The sequence below is a fragment of the Sinocyclocheilus grahami genome, unplaced genomic scaffold, assembly GCF_001515645.1.
Source record: "Sinocyclocheilus grahami isolate Dianchi unplaced genomic scaffold, SAMN03320097.WGS_v1.1 scaffold61.1, whole genome shotgun sequence".
Classification (NCBI taxonomy): Eukaryota; Metazoa; Chordata; class Actinopteri; order Cypriniformes; family Cyprinidae; genus Sinocyclocheilus; species Sinocyclocheilus grahami.
In genome coordinates, this window is record NW_015505240.1 from 3,225,512 (window position 1) to 3,244,871 (window position 19,360).

Consider the following 19,360-nt stretch of genomic DNA (forward strand, 5'->3'; position numbering starts at 1 on the left):
TCATGAAAAGTACTCCACACGGCTCCGGGTGGTTAATAAAGGCCTTCTGAAGTGTTTTTTGCACTTGAGAACTGAGTGTATTATTATGCAACCTGGAATGATCCATTGAAAATAAGCAAATGTGAAATATAAAATAATACTAAAATATTCTTTTAAAGTCACATAAGAAGTAAACACAATATCCATGCACACACATATGTTACCCTTAACCTATATTTGCACTTGCAGTGAATGTACACTCTGTTGCACGGTCTCTGCAATGCAGAATGTTTTGCTCTCAGAGTGCCGCATGCAAGATGAAACCTGTCCAAACACAAACCTGGCTGTAGAAGGAACTTGAGGGCTTGAATTAAGAAAAGGGTCAACAACCTGAAAGTGGTTTACTTCATACTTTACACATGCATAGAATGCTTTATAAAAATGTATGCACAGTTTAACTTGATATTTAAATAACTTAAAATCACTAATCAAACTGAATTGGTGTGTGTTTTCATGCTTTATGTTTACTTTTTTATTTTTGTATAATTTTGACACTTCAACAACCAAATGCCTAATATAGCTGATTTGAAATACATTTTTTTATTTTCTATTTAGTCACACTTAAAGGTATTCTATAACAAAAAAAGGATTCTATAATATTGATGAATCAAAAAGTAGCCTATTCTAATTGTTTTTATTTAGTCTCATTTTGTCCTAATTATATTCTATTGTCTGTAGTCAAATTTTAAGGGTTATTTTTACCTTTAAATAAATAAATAAATAATTTAAATGAAAGGTATTTTATCTCATTCTATTCTGTTCTATTCTATTCGATTCTATTCATGCACACTGTAACCTGATATTCAAATAAATACATTTTTACTGTTTTTTAATATAATTATTATTGATAAATTTGTGACACTTCAGTCGCTTTTAGATTACTAATTACCCAATGTGAGGAAAACATTGTTGACTTTATAAATTGTTTCTTATTTTCTATACCATTCTATTTAAAGCTGCAGTCCGTAAGTTTTGCCTCTTTGTCGCCATCTCTGTTTGAAAACTTGCAATTGCAGCTATTTGCACAATTATCTTCCTTGCGCGTGTTGTGCACCGGCACGTCTCCAGCGCGGATGAATATAATTTGTGGCTGTCAGTCACCGACCGCACCAGTGTGGATACTGCACTTTGTATTCACAGATTCTACATGTTGAAAGTATGACCCAACTTACGAGTTTTCACTGGAGAATGTCATCTGAACAATAGAGTGGGGGAGCTATGACGTCACTTTGTAGGCGGATCAGCTGTTAGCATGGCACTGGTTCCCTCGACAGAAAGCCAATGGGATTTTTCCATAGGCTTTTGGATTATCGCAAAAAATAAGCATAATCATAGTTCATGAAACTTACACGTTTTGTCCATCAAGACAATCTTCACAAAATAATATAACTTTTATGAATTTTGAAGCCAAAATAAAAGCGCCAGAACTTAAAAGCTAAACTTCTACACTAGAGCACCACGGTCGCTCGCATTTAACGTCACCACCACCATGCTTCCCACAACATTTCAAACTTATTTTTAACATGTTCAGTGAAAAGGATTTACTCTGTATATGAATTTTAATCCACGCTACATGAACCTTTTCATATAAACTGGAATAAATACAAAACTAGAGCAAACTAAAACTCAAATGAGACCTTTATAATAAATAGTATAGTGAATAAATGAAATAATCATAACTAAAAGACATATGAAAGCACGTATTTCTGTACATTTCGAAATAAGGTACATTAAAAGTCAATAAATTTTTGATTAATATGAATATTTTATTTAAAAATGTGTCTCCACGTACTATTCAATACAATTCTAGTGCATTTCATCTATTAAATAACAGCAGAGTGAGCGAGTTTTTGGATATGGTAAGATTAAACTTATTTTAGTGAATAAAGTACCACATTTCAGCTATGGTTTTGTTAGGGTGGGTACACAAAATGTTATTTTATCCTTGCTTCTAGGAAATCCTCAATCTATATGCTTTCTAACAGCTTCATGTGGCCGCAAACATTTAAATTTAACGTGGCTTTAAGCACTATGTATCTTAAAGTTTCACTTTCCCTGTGACTAAGCCAGTAAATGTGGCGTTTACATGGAATAATCATAATATGAGTTTACCTTATGGTACGAACCCAGAGTCTGCATCAGCAGGAAAGCGTTAAAACTAGCATCTTCCATCCGAACACTTGTTGCATTTCGGGGCAAAGCAAAAAAACATTGTCGAACAACAATATAAAATTATTAACTGGTTATTCTACAATTAATTGTACTATAAATTATGCTACAATTGTAAAATACTGTAAATTGATAAACTGTCCGGCGTGATGACGTTTAATGTCTCCGACAGCGCCTGTAGTCCCATTTAGCAACTTGTTAGCAACCGTCTTTTTAAAGAAACGTAACCGTTTTTAAAAATCACGAGTGGGGTGTAACTGGTGTCGCAGAATAAAACGTGAAAGTATCTTGAGCTTGTGTGAACCACGGACCTTATTTTAGGGGATTTAACTAAACTCCCATTTTAAAAACCCATTGACTCTGGGATGATGGAACCGGAAGTGCTAAAATGCTCGCTTCCGGGTTTTTGCCTACAAAGTGACATACTACTTTAATCAGTGACATTTAAAGGGACAGTGTTGTTTGTTTTCTGTCGGTAGCGTAAATCAGGGTCTCTTCCCCTTTAAGGCGCTTTGACGCGTCGCAGAGAGGCCGAATCTCCAGCTGATCGTCAGTGATTCTCATCCCAGCACCATCTCCTCCACCGGATTCGCGCTGATCTTTGGGACAATAAGTCCCTTAGAATCCAGCATCGGTCTAAATAACGCGCAGATATCAGAACTGGGGTTTAAAGCATCTTTGGCCGTGTCGTATCTCGTCGCGCGAGGATGATGCCTCTCTGGATGCAGCGCGCGCGCGTGTCCTTGAGTTGAGGACCACCAGCATTAGATGTTTCTCCATCTCACGGCCGATTGCGTCTTGAGTAAATGTGTATTTTTGCTCTTTTATGCGCTGGAGAACTGTAATGGAGGAGACTAGATGAGAGAGTGAAGGCGTGTTTGGAGAGCAGTCTTTATTGGTGTTGTGAATCATCAGTGCTACTGTGAAGATGCCGAGGAGTTTACGCAGGCTGGTGCACCTGGTGCTCTTCTGTCCCTTGTCTAAGGGTTTACAGGTAAGTTTAATGCTCGAATGACAATGTTTGGTTATATTTTTCCATCAGAAACCTTATAAAAAAATTCGAAATAACACAAAAGTACCATGGTGTCACCGTGTTTTTAAAGATGACACCGTAAATGTTTCCTGGGCATGGTATTTGCTTGAATATTACGTAAATACATGAACATGGGGCTAGTTGTCACACTTTTTTACTCCGGTAAACATATCTCAGGGTAGGACATTTTCATAATTTTTGCCCAGAAAAAAAACCATTTACATGTGTTGACATTTTGTGACAACCCTGATCTGAGTAAAAAATGCACAAATTCATGAAACAGCAAATATGTAAAAGGTACCATATAAAAAATATTAAAGTGAAAATACATTTGCATAATTGTACTCCTGAAATAAAGTCTTTGTGGCCCAGTGTGACAACTTGTCCCAGTGATCCATATACACTGATGACCATCACTGTAGCTCCTGATTTACATGTATTGCATTCTTCTGAATTTTAAAAACACAAGTTACATAAATCATAAGATGGAGGATCTGTCATTTTAATTGTTGCAGTTAATTCCAGCTTTAGCTAATTACACACACACACACACACACACACACACGACTGGTCTGAGTGCTTAATGCACACAGTATGCTGACAGTATTTCTGTAGATCCGCACTAAGAGCCCTCTTTCATAAGTGCACTCACTGTAAGTGCACACTGTGACCGTTTGAGACGGTGTAGGTCAACTCTGTCAGATTCATTGCTGAACCCTGCGCTGAAGATGTCACAGATGACAAATGCGTCTTTCGTTTCTCCCGTATAAAGGGAACGAAAACAGCAGGGATTCGACCTGAAGTTAAACAGACAATATACCATTATTAAAGGGATAGTTCACAAGAAAAAGAAAATGTAGTCATTATTTTCCTCATTTTGTTGCAAACATGTGACTTTCTTTCCTCTGTGGAACACAAAAGGAAAAATTAAAGCGATTTTTTTTCCCCATACAATGCTGAGGCTTTCAGTTTCAATCTTTAAGAATGATGCAAAATCATTATAAGAATATCATAAAAGTGGTCCATCTTACTTGTACTCCATATTGCAAGTCTTCAGAAGCCATACAATTTTTTTTTTTTTTTGAAGAACAGTCTGATATTGAGTTATTGAGTTAAATTTGAGAACCGAATACTCACCCTCAGGCCATCCAAGATGTCAATGAGTTTGTCTCTTCTTCAGAACAGATTTGGAGAAATGTAGATTTACATCACTTGCTCAGCAATGGATGCTCTGCAGTGAATGGGTGCCGTCAGAATGAGTCTAAACAGCTGATAAAAACATCACAATAATCCATAAGTAACCCACACTACTCCAGTCCATCAGTTAACGTCTTGTGATCCCACTTACTTGTACTCCAAAATGCAAGTTTTCAAAAGCCATACAATTTTTTTTTTTTTTTTGAAGAACAGTCTGATATTGAGTTATTGAGTTAAATTTGAGAACCGAATACTCACCCTCAGGCCATCCAAGATGTCAATGAGTTTGTCTCTTCTTCAGAACAGATTTGGAGAAATGTAGATTTACATCACTTGCTCAGCAATGGATGCTCTGCAGTGAATGGGTGCCGTCAGAATGAGTCTAAACAGCTGATAAAAACATCACAATAATCCATAAGTAACCCACACTACTCCAGTCCATCAGTTAACGTCTTGTGATGCAAAAAGCTGCATGTTCTGATGAACAAACTAACTTTTTTTTTTCTTCAAAATGTTTATTTTTGGGTGCACCATTCCTTTAAAGGTTTCAGTGCATATTTATACGACATGATTGTATTGTTAAGTGCACTGCAGTTGTTTTTTGGATTGTGTGTTCAAGCCTTGTTTTCAGCGAGCACACACACTGAGTGAATTTGGGTATCTAATAACAGTTGTCTGTATCAACAGGCAGTAATCAGATATGTGTGTTTTCACAGAGTCACACAACATAAACACACACACACAAACTTTCCCACTCCAGGACAGAGAACAGTTGTTGCCTTTAGCATTCAGTGCCCTTTTACACATGAAAACTGTCCAAGAGACTACATTTAATCTTGTTAGGGCACATGCTAATGACCACTAATATCTCTTTCTGTCACTTTCTCCCTCTCAGTCTGTCAAAGTAGCATAAGCTACGTTCACATCGCAAGCCAAAGTTCCCAATTCCGATTTTATTCTCAAGTACAATTTTTTTGTGAGGTTTTTTAAATGACCTTTTAAATATGGTACATATCGCATATGCATAAAACACCCCACCCTGGCATATTCATTATAACGTCATCAAATTTCATAATGTAATTCAAATAATCAATAAATTAGTAATTGAAACCACATTGGGTTTCCCGTTTACATTTCTGCTTGTTCAAAGCAAAACATTTGAGAGAAAATGTACATCAGTAAATGTTAAATTTTCATTTTAAATGCATATTTAAAAAAAATATATTTTTAATTTAATATGTGACTTAATATTACATATTGCTTATATTTTTGAATGTATGTGTGTGAAAGTACCATGTTTATTTTTTAATGCACTATCCCTTTAAATACTAAAGTGGCTTTCAGTGCCTTAAGATGCTGGTATAATATACATCTATACATATATATATGTGTGTGTGTGTGTGTGTGTGTGTGTCAGTGTTGTAGTTTAGTCACTTAGTGAGGCCCAGGGGAAGAAAAGCACTTTTCAGCTCTTGTTTCGCAACAACCGCTTTGGTAAATATCAGAAATGAAAACGAGAAGGAAAAGAGAACGCAGATGAGAAGAAGTAATATGCTGCCTTTAGGCTGATCTTTGCATTTGTGGGTCATTGTCTGCCCAAGCACCAGTCCATCATAACATCATGAAGCCCTCGGTCCTCTGACTGGCCAGTTTGTCCTCCGTTTGTTTGCACATGGCTGTTACAACAAGAAAAGATGACAAGATGTTTGTGGTTAATGCCTGTCTGTTTCCTGTGTGTGTGTTTTAGTGTGATCATTATCGCAGAGGTATTATCTCGGGATCGGTGTGTAAGTCTCTCTGCGAGGAGAAAACGCTGTCTCTTCAACGCTGTCTTTCAATGTCACCGACGCACCAGGTACACTCTCAAAAACACACAGATAAATGATTTACACAAACAATTTCCAGGTCATATTTAAATGAAAAAATAAGAAACTATATTTTATATTGCATTAATTTTGAATGCAACAGTTTTATTGCCAAAGAGGTACATTTCTCTCTGACACACTTGTCATGCACACATACACAAATAGATGTCCTTTTATCTCTAAGCTCATCAAAAACTCAAGCAAACTGAAGCACCCAGAGACAGTCTAAAAAAACACTCTAGTACAGTGAAGCAAATAACATTAAAGGAGTCATATGATGCTTTTTTTAAAGATCATTATTTTGTGTATTTGGTGTAACAGAATATGTTGACATGCTTTAATGTTCAAAAAACACATTATTTTTCAAATACTGTACATTATTGTAGGTCCTCTATGCCCCGCCTCTCTCTCTCGTTTTCTACAAAGTCCCTCCTTCCGACAAGCGCAGTCTGCTCTGATTGGCCAGCTGACCCAGTGCATTGTGATTGGCCGAACACCGCAAGCACTCGTCGGAAATGTAACACCCCTTACCATAATCGCGAGCTTCATCTTTCAAAATAAATGTAAAGACAGTAAATAATGTCATTAGTTTTACCATCAGTTCAAGCCCGAAAGGGGAACAGACACAGTAATGATGCAGTACACAAGCCGCGGTTAAGACAGCTGACTCTACTGTGATGTGACGCTGTCTCTCTCTCTCTCTCTCTCTCTCTCTCTCACACACACACACACGATACGCAAAACTCCGCATTTGAACAGTCAATAGCAAATTCTTAAACTAGTAACAAAACATACTTAGTCGCGGATTGTCATAGCAAAGTCAGAATTACCTCCTCTCCTAGGTTCACTATGCAGTGTTTTATTCATACACTTTATTTTTAAGTTTATTTATTTGTTCTATTGTGTTTGTAATTTGCTGCTTTTTGTGAAGCCACGCCTTCTTTTTTTGCGTGAACATTTGGGCGCATTATGCAAATATTCCCACATAGTGACCTAGATATGTGGGGGCGTGTTAGAACGAGCCGTTTTAGGGGGGCGTGGCAGAGTCTTAACTTTGATAAAGAATATCTCTTTGGATTTGAGACTTTAGTCTTTGCAACTTCAGGGATCTTATCTATTCACAAACAGCTTGTAACACTCCAAAGAGAAAGGAAAACTTGAAATCGCATCATATGACGCCTTTAATATTTCAGATTTGAAGTGGCCAGTTTTGAGCACTTCGGTTTGGAACGACCCTTAAATATGACGGCCATGATTGGTTTCATTCCGAATTGCCCTTTGGAGGGCGATATATCCCTTTTGGAACACACTGAAAGTCATTTGATTTTGATCAGCTTTGCTCATTTTGATGAGCTCAGCATGAAAAGAGCTTTCCTGGAGCATTTCAGTCCTTGGTAGTGTAACTGAAGCAAACAATCAACTATGAGTGGCAAGGCACTGTCAAAAGATCTCCGGGAGAAAGTTGTGGACAGGTACAAGTCAGGAGATGGATACAAAGAAATTTCAAAGGCTTTATCAATGCTTATTACAAAGCTCTGTGTAATACTTGATTCTGATTGGTCAATCGCACCCTCCAGTGCTATGTTATTCCCAGATAACAACCGCCAAATTGAATAACCCACCGCTCATCCGGGTACTACAAGTTATCTTGACCGGTATTACTTATATGCTTAACGAGTCACTCCGCTATCGTTGACTGTCTGGCGCCATCTTGTAACTGAAAACACTTAACCACCGCGTGTTACAATGGAAGACTTCAGCATTAATTTCAACATATATGGTGAAAACTAATCTTTTTAGCCGTTTAATAAGCGGGATAATGTACATCCAGCCGGTTGTTAAATCAGAATAAACCCCTTCAGGCTGATACAAGACCCCTCCGCTCCGCTGATCACTGAGGCCACATGAGACTAAAATTTATTTATTTGGCCTCAACACCAAACGATATGTCTGGTGGAAATCCAATACAGCTCAGCATCCAAATAACACCATTCCTACAGTATAGCATGGAGGTGGTCATATCCTGTTATGGGGTGTTTCTCTACTGCAGGGACTTGAGCATTTGTCAGGATGGAACGAAAAATGGATGAAAATACTGTCAAATTCTTGAGGAAATTCTGCTGCCCTCTGCCAGAAAGTTGTCACTGGGAAGAAGGTTTACCTTCCAATATGACAGTGACCCAATGCACATAGCGAAACTGAGCACACAGTGGATGGAGGAAAGGGTGAATGTCCTTGCATGGCCTGTCAGACCCCAGACATAAACCCCACTGAAAATCTGTGGAATGATTTGAAGACTGCAGTCCACAAACGCTCACCATCAAAATGAACTGAACTTGAGCAGTTCTGCAAAGAAGAGTGGGCAAATATTGCAAAGTCTAGATGTGCAAGGTTAGTAGAGACAGAGACATATCCTGACAGACTAAAGGCTGTAATTAAAGCAAAAGGTGGTTCCACTAAATACTGAATCAAGGGGGTGATCCTTTTTTTCTTACTCAGTGATTCAAATTTTTTTTTTCCTGACATGTTGGTGCTTTATCTTTCACTTGGATGTTATAAGTAGCACTGAGTAATGTCTGTCTTCATTTCAGGCTGCAAAGCATCAAAATGTGATTATTTTAAAGGGGGGTGATTCTTTTCTATACCCACTGTGTGTGTGTATATATAATATTTGGTCTTGGTGTGAAAAAAGTCATATATACAATTACAACTGGCCCACATAATATGTATTTATATATAATATACTATATTGCAGGTATACAGTGCTGTGTGGAAGGAGAAAGCTGTATTGGTAAAGTGTGGGATTGAGGAGAGCATGAGAGGAGAAAATGGTCCTGACTCTCCACTATGGCATGAAAACAACCTCTACGATAAACCCACCCGCGGAACATCCATGGATGAATTCAGAGTGATGCTGCATTCCTTTCTCAAGGTCTTAACTACTTTTTTTCTTTTTCATCATTTTTCACATTATACACAAATACAACAATCAATCAGACCTGCAGTTGACACAGAAACCATTTTTTTACTCATAGAGTTCTAGAACATTTGTCCTTAAATTCTAGAACTTGATGTTTTGAATTTGAACTTGAATTGTCGTGGGACAGATTTTGTGACTATGGCTGGCTGATATAGCCAAAAATGTTGTATCTCGACATTTCTTAGTCTTTTAACGACAATGAATAGATATCCCAAAATGTATGCATTTAATTAGAACCGTTATTTTAACCTAAAAGCCATTGATTTCAAGTCAATTGAGAATGTTAAATGCAAGTAAGAATCTGATTCAAAATCAATGCTTCCACGCAGTTTTACACTAAACAGCCATTAGCATATGATATTTTATAATAAATAATAAATATCTATTTTATAATAGATAATAAAAGCATTTTAATACATGACAAATGTGGTGACCCAAAAGAATCAAATCACCAATCTAATGATCAGAAATATATCATGAATATTTCAATATATCACCCAGCCCTTGTTGTGACTGATATTGGAGAGGTTTATGTCCTGCTTAGCAAAGCAGAAACAGATCTAAGACAGTCTAACCCTCTCTGAGCTTTCGGCTGTTCCTCAAGGTCCCCTGTAGGAGGGTGAAAATGGAGAGAGAGCCGGGGAGGGAGTGGGGTAACAGGGAAGAGAAGCCAAAAATAACTGAAGGAGCCTGAAAAGGTCACAGCCAGAACAATACACTCACTCTCAGTGTCAGGGGAGAACAACATTAACACACATTTAAACAAAGTGCTGTAAATGGCTGTGCATGCTTACACACTCATAATGCTGGTCAAGACTGTGCTTTAAAGATCTCATGAAATAAAAATTTGTTTTCTGGTTTGAAGTCCATATAGGTTAGTGTTGAGGCTAATCTGTATGCTAGTATAAAATATTGACAATGATCTCATACAGATATGCTTATATAGACTTTTCTCCGATAAAATGCTCTCTAGAATGAAAATGTCCCCTTATAAATTATAAATACTACCAACCTCTTGACTAGAAATCTACAGTAGTAAATCATAGTTCATGGCTGTGACGCAAGACAAAGATTATTGTTGGCAATTTTTTTTAAAAGGAACAATCCTTTCAATGTCCTACCCCCAGTGAAGATTGAGAAAAACATTTAATTGGGCAATTTAAATTGCTATTCACATTTTTATTTATTTAGTTTTTGGCCATTCATTTGTTATTTATTATTATTTCTGTATGAACAATATAAAAATTTTGTAATTCAATTACCAATAAATAATATTCAGTCTACGAAATAAAACGTTGTAGGTTCTAAAATGTCTTTCTCCCTCTTCCATTCATTCACAGGACAGTGTTGGTGAGCAGTCATCTCTTGGCACTCTTGTAACTCGTGTGATTTCTCTGGCGGATGTCAATGGCGATGGCAAAGTTTCGTTAGCAGAGGCGAAATCCGTGTGGGCTTTGCTTCAGATTAATGAATTTGTTTTAATGGTGGCACTGCAAGATAAAGAACACGCTCCCCGCTTGCTGGGCTTCTGCGGAGACCTTTACGTGACTGAAGGCGTAGCACACAGCGCCCTCTTCAGACTGGAGGTGCCTGGTTGGCTGCAGCCAGTGTTTCCTGAGGCGCTGAGTGTCGCTCTTAACCAGTGGCTTGCTCCTGCGTGGCCCCGTAGGGCTCGGATCACCATCGGCCTGCTAGAGTTCGTCGAAGAGGTATTCCATGGTGTATATGGAAGCTTCTACATATGTGATGCAAGCCCAAGACGGGTCGGCTACAATGAGAAATATGACTTCAAAATGGCAGACCTTCAAAACGTAGCATCGGAGGCAACCGTCAAGGGGTTCCTGCGAGGGAGGACTTGCGAGGCAAACGCCGATTGCACTTACGGGCGGGATTGTACTGCAACGTGTGACCGATTGGCAAGGCAGTGCAACGTGGAGGTGGTGCAGCCCAACTTGGCCAAGGTGTGCGCGCTCCTGCAAGACTTCCTGCTTTTCGGAGCACCATTGGACCTGAGGGAGGACCTGGAGAAACAGTTACGCACCTGTGTGACTCTCAGTGGACTGGCTTCTCAGATGGAAGTGCATCATTCCCTTGTTTTGAACAACCTTAAAACGTTACTGTGGAAGAAGATCTCAAATACCAAGTACTCTTGAGACCAACATGATTATCAAGAGAAAGGCAATGAAGAGCAGGAGAATTGGAGACTTCCAGAGAACAAAAGTGGGGTCAGTAAAGTAGGTTCTGGGGTGCCAACAGAATAGCTGAACTCTGACAGCCACTACGGACTTCAAATTTGTCGAACATCAATTGCGAACATGGGAAGTTGGTGAATGGAAGTTCTGAAAGGGCATACACTACATCCCCACCCTGTTTTTCTTCAACAACTCAATTGAAGAACTTTTTAACCTTATAGAAACGCCTATAGAATACTTTTTTTCTTTGTCCAAAAGGTTCAAGGTGAAGACTGTTCAATAGGAACAAAGATAAGTGAAGACATTTTTCTGACCATGCAACTCCTTCCCAAATTAGTTCTTTTTGGTGAACTTTTGGTTAAGGATCTGGGCTGCAAGCACAAGGATAGTAGGGCTAGTTCCTAGTAGAAGAAACCCAAGGGAAGAGTTTCCAAGAGGACGGTCTTGCTCTATGCTCTACAACCCCATTCTCTTTTACTTTAGTGACTCAACTGAACACCCTTTAATGCTAATAGAAAAACCTGCAGAACAATCTCTTTCCTTTTGCCGAAATATCCAAGGTTAAGTAAGACATAATTGGAGAAAACCAACTGTAGGGCGTTTCTTTGACCATGTATCCCCTTCCCAAATGATATCTTGGAGCTCTGCTTGGTGTACTTGTGGGTAAGGATCTGGGTTGCAAGCACAAGGATAATAGGGTTAGTTCCAAGAAGTAACCCATGGAAAGGAGAGTTTCAGACAGGTCTTACTCTACATCCACACCCTCTATTTTACTTGAATGAATCCCCTGAAGACCCTTTAACCCTATAGAAACACCTTCAGAAGAATCTCTTTCCTTTGGCTGAAAAGTCCAAGGTGAAGTAAGGAACAAAGACAACTAGAGGACATTCATTTGACCGTGCAAACCCTTCCCAAATGAGTCCTTCTTGGTGAACTTTTGGTTAAGGATCTGGGCAGCAAGCACAAGGATAGTAGGGTCAATTCCAAGAAGTCACCCAAGGAAAGAGTTTCTAAGAGGATGGTCTGGCTCTACAACCACGACACCCTTAAGCAAGACATGCAACGTTTGGTTGCAACAGCAGGCTTGTTCCTGGAACACTACTCTGAGTTTCTTTTTGAAGGATAAACTACAGCCACACCTATTTTGACTTTCAGTACAGAAGAAATGGATCTTTAGCAATGTTTGGAAGCACCCTAACTTTGAAGTCAGGAATTGTTGGGACTGTACACCAAAAAATGCAACACAACTAAGACGGAACGAGTGAAGGTTATATATTGTCTTTTTACAAGGTGTATGTTGTGTTAAGTGTGTGTGCTTGTTCTGGAGAGTTTGTGATGGGATTTGCACTTGAACAGTGAGATTACTTCGTGTTTCTCAGGGTTTGCATGTTTGTCTGAATGTGTTTGGAAAAAAATTACTATTAACATTAATCCTAGATTAAATGGAATTAGGTTGTCACTGTAAACAATGTGCACCGTTTAAGGAATCACAGTCTAGTGACTGTATATGTGCAGGCTTATAGAACATATCCGCATTTAAACCTGAAAGTGTGTGTGCATACTGTAAACACATCTCCTTGACTCTCAGTAGGCAGTTTTATAAACATCTCTTACACTAGTGAAACAAATCTAATCTAATTTTATTACTGCTAAACAACATGCACATCCCACAAATAACCAACAAGAAGTACCAAGTGCACATTTAAAAACTTCTGTTTCCTCTTTTCACTTTCAAGATCATTCTCCTCCCCAACTTGGGAACGATCCTGAAATTGTGTTCTTGCACAGATTCAGGTACATTTAGGTGATTTTGAGTTGATTTCAGATATAAATCACAAAGGATGAGTTTCTGTCTTCTAGTGTGCAGTAGGCTTTAGTACAATTTCACATTATGAATGAAATGATTTTATGTACTATTAAGTCATGATTATTTTATTTTGTGTCTCTGTAGAGAGAGCAGCACAATTAGCAAGGCTCCTAAATACTAATTTATTTGACCTCCAATTTGTTCAGCTGTTATTCATTGATGAGTAAATGTTTGAAACTTAAATTGTGTGTTTGTCTGTTTTTTTTATATATGGGGTGTTTTTTTCTTTTTTTGGTGAAGCACAGGCACACAAAGTACAGCATTTGTTCTAAAGACACAACAGCACGTATCCTTTTACTCGACCTTTAGAAAGAAATAAGGGATCAGCATCTATTAGTCCAGGGAGGCCTCCCAAAACCACCTCACCTTTAAAAGGACATGTCACTTAAAGGACAAAAACATGTAAATTCACATGTTGGACAAACCTAAAACACGCTGTTATTTATTTAATCATTTTTAATGGTAGTAATAAACAAATTTATCACAAGTAAGGATAATTACACATGTTAGTTTCATAAAATATGCTATAATTAAACACTGCATTATAGCATAGCTTACTTTATAGATTATATGTATAAAAAAACAGATCATCAAAACTCAGAGGGTTTATTTTGTGATGTCTAGTTGACCTGTCCTTCAAAATAAATAGATAAATGGATTATTGATTTGAGTGAAACAATTGTAGTTTGTAGCTTGTTAAAAAAACTAAAGAATAAAGTGTCATGCAGTAATGTGATGGGTGATGATCAGATGATCTTGTTCAGCTGGACTACTCCATCATGGCCCAAAAAGCAAGTGGAGATCAACAACCGCAGACACGGGTATGTAACACACAAGTGTAAATGTTGCAGTCAGCTGACTTGTTCCATATGGTTTGTCACATTTCTGAAATTAAAGCAAAATAAAGATGAAAGCAAAGCACCATTTTTGAGAAAAATGATCACAACACACTTAACAGAAAGCATGCAGTTTTATAGGCAGAAAAGATCTGCAACACTGTTTGTTGTTGTATTTTCTGCACTGATTTCAGGGGAGCTCTGTGAAATATTTTTGACACCATTTAACCCTGTAAAGCTTGACATTAATTATTAGGCCAATTTTATTTTTTATTTTATTTTCAATTGGGACCATTCTTTATATCTTGTTTAATTTTTTTCAGTTTTATTCAGACCCAAACCATGTAAAATTATGCCATTTGGTGCTGTTGCTGATATTTATATGGCCAAAAAAAGGTATGTAACACACAAGTGTAAATGTTGCAGTCAGCTGACTTGTTCCATATGGTTTGTCACATTTCTGAAATTAAAGCAAAATAAACATTTTTGAGAAAAATGATCACAACACACTTAACAGAAAGCATGCAGTTTTATAGGCAGAAAAGATCTGCAACACTGTTTGTTGTTGTATTTTCTGCACTGATTTCAGGGGAGCTCTGTGAAATATTTTTGACACCATTTAACCCTGTAAAGCTTGACATTAATTATTAGGCCAATTTTATTTTTTATTTTATTTTCAATTGGGACCATTCTTTATATCTTGTTTAATTTTTTTCAGTTTTATTCAGACCCAAACCATGTAAAATTATGCCATTTGGTGCTGTTGCTGATATTTATATGGCCAAAAAAGTAGATGAAATTCTGATCGGTTGTAATGTAAATCAGTCAGATTTTTATAACAGTATAACAGACTACTTACATTAATGCATAGATATCTCAAGTGTTCATATCTCCCAATAATGTCTTGGTAGAATATTTATGCTTAGTTTTATGATTAAAACATATAATGTGATGCAATACAATGATAATTGAGAGATGAACAAATGTAACCCTGGAGCACAAAAGCAGTCTTAAGTCGCTGGGGTATATTTGTAGCAATAGCCAAAAAAATATTGTATGGGTGAAAATTATAGATTTTTCTTTTATGCCAAAAATCATTAGGACATTAAGTAAAGATCATGTTCCATGAAGATATTTTGTAAATTTCCTACTGTAAATATATCAAAACTTAATTTTTGATTAGTAATATGCATTGCTAAGAACTTCATTTGGACAACTTAAAAGGCGATTTTCTCAATATTTTGATTTTTTTTGCACCCTCAGATTCCAGATTTCAGCTTTTCAATCTCTGTATAAGCATTCCTAAACGGCCTGATGATCATTTTTGATACTTACATTTTAACATGATTTTTCTAAAAACTGATGTATGGATAATCAAGTGAACCTAAGCTGCTTCAGTCCAGTGTGTTCATCTTAAAATAATACTATGGATATAAATAGTGCAGATATCAGCATTACAGTTGTGTAAAGTTGTATGGAAATGGGAAAGATTGGTCTATTATTCAAACCATCTCTGTTTGTCGGGTCTTTAAGATCATGTTCAGGTCTAACCATACAGGATTCATATCCCTGCTTGAAACAGGGTCTCGTGCTGGTTTGTAGGGGCTGTCATTCATTCTTTGCACTGTGGAATTATGGGTACAAAGTGTAGTTTCTAGCGCCCTGCTGCTCTTTGCTTCCCTCATGACACAGACACAGCACGTTCAGCTGTGCTGCAACGCCTCGAGGAGCAACAAGTGTGTGTGTGTGTGTGTGTGTGTGAGAGAGAGTGTGTTACTTACTACTCAAGCTTGCTGCAGAGTCGACTTTTGACCTCTTCGGAGTTGTACCGTTTTAAGACTCTAGGTCACAACCCATGTGAAGTGCAGCTCCATTTCATCTATTTCTTGTGCCGTTTTGAGTCCATGAGTCACAAAAACACATGTTAGAATCTACAATACTCAAATACAAAGAAACATTAATGGGGAATAACGGAGTATTTGGAAAGGGTTTCACAGGCAGTCATGGGCACTAACACACACACACAGAGGTCTGGGTTGGGTTATCCGGCCTCGTTCCAAGCCCCCGGTCCACCATACAGGACAGCAGGGTCGATCGCAAGCCAGTTTCTTTCTGCCCACTTTTAGCACAACAGTGGCATCACTGCCAGAGTTACGTCTCATGGGGCAAAACCCAGAGAACACACAAACACACCACTACACAAAACTGCACACATGATGGGTAGCTGAATTGAAATGCCATGCTAGACTTCTCCAAAAACATATATTTCTGATTTGTATATAATCATTATGCAGTTTTATGAAATTAATTGAGAGATTATGTAGAATGCTTTTAGTAATACAAATTATATACAGCTATGTTTGAGGTCAGTAAGATGTTCAAATTATTCAGATTATTTTAAAGGGGTCATATGATGTGATTTCATTTTTTCCTTTCTCTTTGGAGTGGTGAAATGCCATGCTAGACTTCTCCAAAACATATATTTCTGATTTGTAAATAATCATTATGCAGTTTTATGAAATTAATGGAGAGATTATGTAGAATGCTTTTAGTAATACAAATTATATACAGCTATGTTTGAGGTCAGTAAGATGTTCAACTTATTCAGATTATTTTAAAGGGGTCATATGATGCGATTTCATTTTTTCCTTTCTCTTTGGAGTGTTACAAGCTCTTGGCGCATAAAGAAGATCTGTAAAGTCGCAAAGACTAAAGTCTCAAATCCAAAGAGATATTCTTTATAAAAGTTACGACTTGTCCATGCCCTCCTAAAACGCCTCGTTTCTACATCACTATGTGGGAAGATTTGCATAACGTCGCCCAAATGTTCACGCAAAGAAAGAAGGCGCAACTTTTATTCTCGCTGTAGTATTGTTGTTGCTGCTGCTACCATGTCATGAAGAGCTGTGTGTTCGTTGTGAAAGCGAAACTACTTTGTTTGGTCTTCCAAAAGAGGACGATATCCGCTTCGTCATGCCTAGAGCTGATCCGTGCTGGTCGCTGAGGAAATACATCAACTTCGCGCTGTGGATCGCTGGATTGGCTTTCACCGTCTACATCACAATGTGGGAAGATTTGCATAACGTCGCCCAAATGTTCACGCAAAGAAAGAAGGCGCAACTTTTATTCCTGCTGTAGTATTGTTGTTGCTGCTGCTACCATGTCATGAAGAGCTGTGTGTTTCGTTGTGAAAGCGAAACTAGCTGCTGCTACCATGTCATGAAGAGCTGTGTGTTCGTTGTGAAAGCGAAACTACTTTGTTTGGTCTTCCAAAAGAGGATGATATCTGCTTCGTCATGCCTAGAGCTGATCCGTGCTGGTCGCTGAGGAAATACATCAACTTCGCGCTGTGGATCGCTGGATTGGCTTTCACCGTGGACGAAGCGGAGTGCAGCCCGGGGTCGTCACATGTAGTTGCCGCAAGCCTCCTTTGTCGAATCCGCCGGGCGCTGTTCACTCAAGCCGCTGTGTGTTTCATTGTGAAAGCGAAACTACTTTGTTTGGCCTTCCAAAAGAGGACATAATGTTTCTATAAAATGGGGCAGTTCCAACTTTGCAAGGACAGTCTGGCGCTTCTGACTCACAGCCTGCAAGTACGTTTTTTTTATATTTAAAGAATTTGCCACTGATCATTCAAACGCAAGTTTTCAGCAGTGTAGAGTAGCGCTTATTGTTTGTCATTTCTCCAATCACAAATGCAGACATGGCTTTATGTTACGTGGCGCAATACGCAACGCAAAGCGTAAAAACACAGTATAAGTCATTACAATCAGTAATTATGTCCCCACTGGATGCAACAAACGCCTTGCTTGTAATGGGTTTTATTGGTTTCGTCTCCCGGACACATGGAAACCATAGACTGTATGATGGAAACACAATATGGTAAGGGGAGTAACATTTCCGTCACACGCTTGAGGTATTTAGCCAATCACAACGCACTGGATAGCTGGCCAATCAGAGCACACCTCGCTTTTCAGAACGATGAGCTTTGTAAAAATCGACGCGTTTCAGAAAGGCGGGGCATAGAGGAGAAACAATAATGTACAGTATGTGGAAAATAATGTGTTTTGAACCTTTAACCGTATTGCATTACACCAAATTCACAAAATAATGTTCTTTTTAGCAACGTCATATGACCCCTTTAAGGTAACATAATTAGTCCTTCAGCAGAGACCCACCATATATGCTTAAAATACTGCTGACAAAGTAAATCCTTACCTGATGGTGAAATATCATGGTGGTTTCCAAACAGGAAGAAAGAGTTCTTCATTCAGAGCCTGTAGTGGAATTAAAACATAATTATAGATGTATTTCTTCGTTTTTGTCTGTAAATTAGACCCCTCACTAGAGAGGGTTCAGTGTGGCTCCAGTGCTTTCCACTACTGTGGCCCCCTACTGACACGAGCACGCTACTGCAACCCGCGAAAAGGCAGCGCTGTTGTGTGCAAGAGTAAAAATAACCCACAGTGCTTAAACACGACAACTCCGTTAGATTTTGTAAAGATCTGAAGTGCAGTTTTCAGGTTGTTTGCACTGCAGAGCAACGCTTTAGCGTTAAACTACCGGCTGACGCGGTCGCGTGCAACACGTGGGCGGTTTCGGCCAGTTTTCAGCAGAAGCTGACAGCGTTATGTTGTCTCTAAACACTGCATATATAACAATCGACCATCATTTAGTCATTAATGCATCGGCCATACTATTTTACACCACGCTATACGACAACCTCATTACAATTACTAAGTAGTATCATAATACACATGATCTTATACAGTATTAATAACGAAAATACGTATACTGTATATGTAATAAAATCGAATGCTCGAAGTTTACATTGTTAAATCAAGATATATTCATGCAATATGTAGTAGTTGTTCTCACCTTCATCGTAGAATGAATAAAGAACAAATCCAGTCAGGAGGAGTGGCTAAAGAGATTTATATAGTAGAACTACGGCAACCTGCTGGACCAGAAAAGGCGGATTTACAAAAATCCTCCACCATGTCTTTTAAAAAGTCAAGCCTCTGAAAGAAATGTGTAAACTGACATTTATGTACATAAGCACATAAAATAAACATTGTATTATGGATTTGTAGAACTTTATTGGGTTCAAATAATAACACGTAATCAATGGAAATGGATTAAAAAGCAATACATATTCAGTATGAAGCCACTGGATTTTCTT

General features: G+C 38.1%; 1 protein-coding gene and 1 long non-coding RNA gene across 2 annotated transcripts; one reads left to right on the forward strand and one right to left on the reverse strand.

Moving 5' to 3' along the window:
• Window positions 1–2,730: 2,730 nt before the first annotated feature.
• Window positions 2,731–13,495, forward strand: LOC107584649 (protein FAM69B-like). The gene is made up of 4 exons (XM_016271359.1): window positions 2,731–3,202; window positions 6,186–6,293; window positions 9,059–9,235; window positions 10,624–13,495. The coding sequence occupies exons 1-4, from the start codon at window positions 3,137–3,139 to the stop codon at window positions 11,434–11,436; spliced, it is 1,164 nt and encodes a 387-aa protein (XP_016126845.1). The 5' UTR covers window positions 2,731–3,136; the 3' UTR covers window positions 11,437–13,495.
• Window positions 13,496–14,565: 1,070 nt separating this feature from the next.
• LOC107584686 (uncharacterized) lies at window positions 14,566–19,124 on the reverse strand. Its single transcript, XR_001609173.1, has 4 exons — window positions 19,057–19,124; window positions 18,397–18,455; window positions 15,960–16,063; window positions 14,566–14,638 (listed from the first exon to the last, which is right to left on the reverse strand). It is a non-coding gene; the product is annotated as an uncharacterized lncRNA (long non-coding RNA).
• Window positions 19,125–19,360: the final 236 nt, after the last annotated feature.

Bases quoted from the DNA above. Each gene is read 5' to 3' on its own strand.
- LOC107584649 (XM_016271359.1), top strand. From the start codon at position 3,137: ATGCCGAGGAGTTTACGCAGGCTGGTGCACCTGGTGCTCTTCTGTCCC. The intron at 3,203-6,185 runs GTAAGTTTAATG...TGTGTGTTTTAG, and splicing joins CCTTGTCTAAGGGTTTACAG to TGTGATCATTATCGCAGAGG. The intron at 6,294-9,058 runs GTACACTCTCAA...ACTATATTGCAG, and splicing joins CAATGTCACCGACGCACCAG to GTATACAGTGCTGTGTGGAA.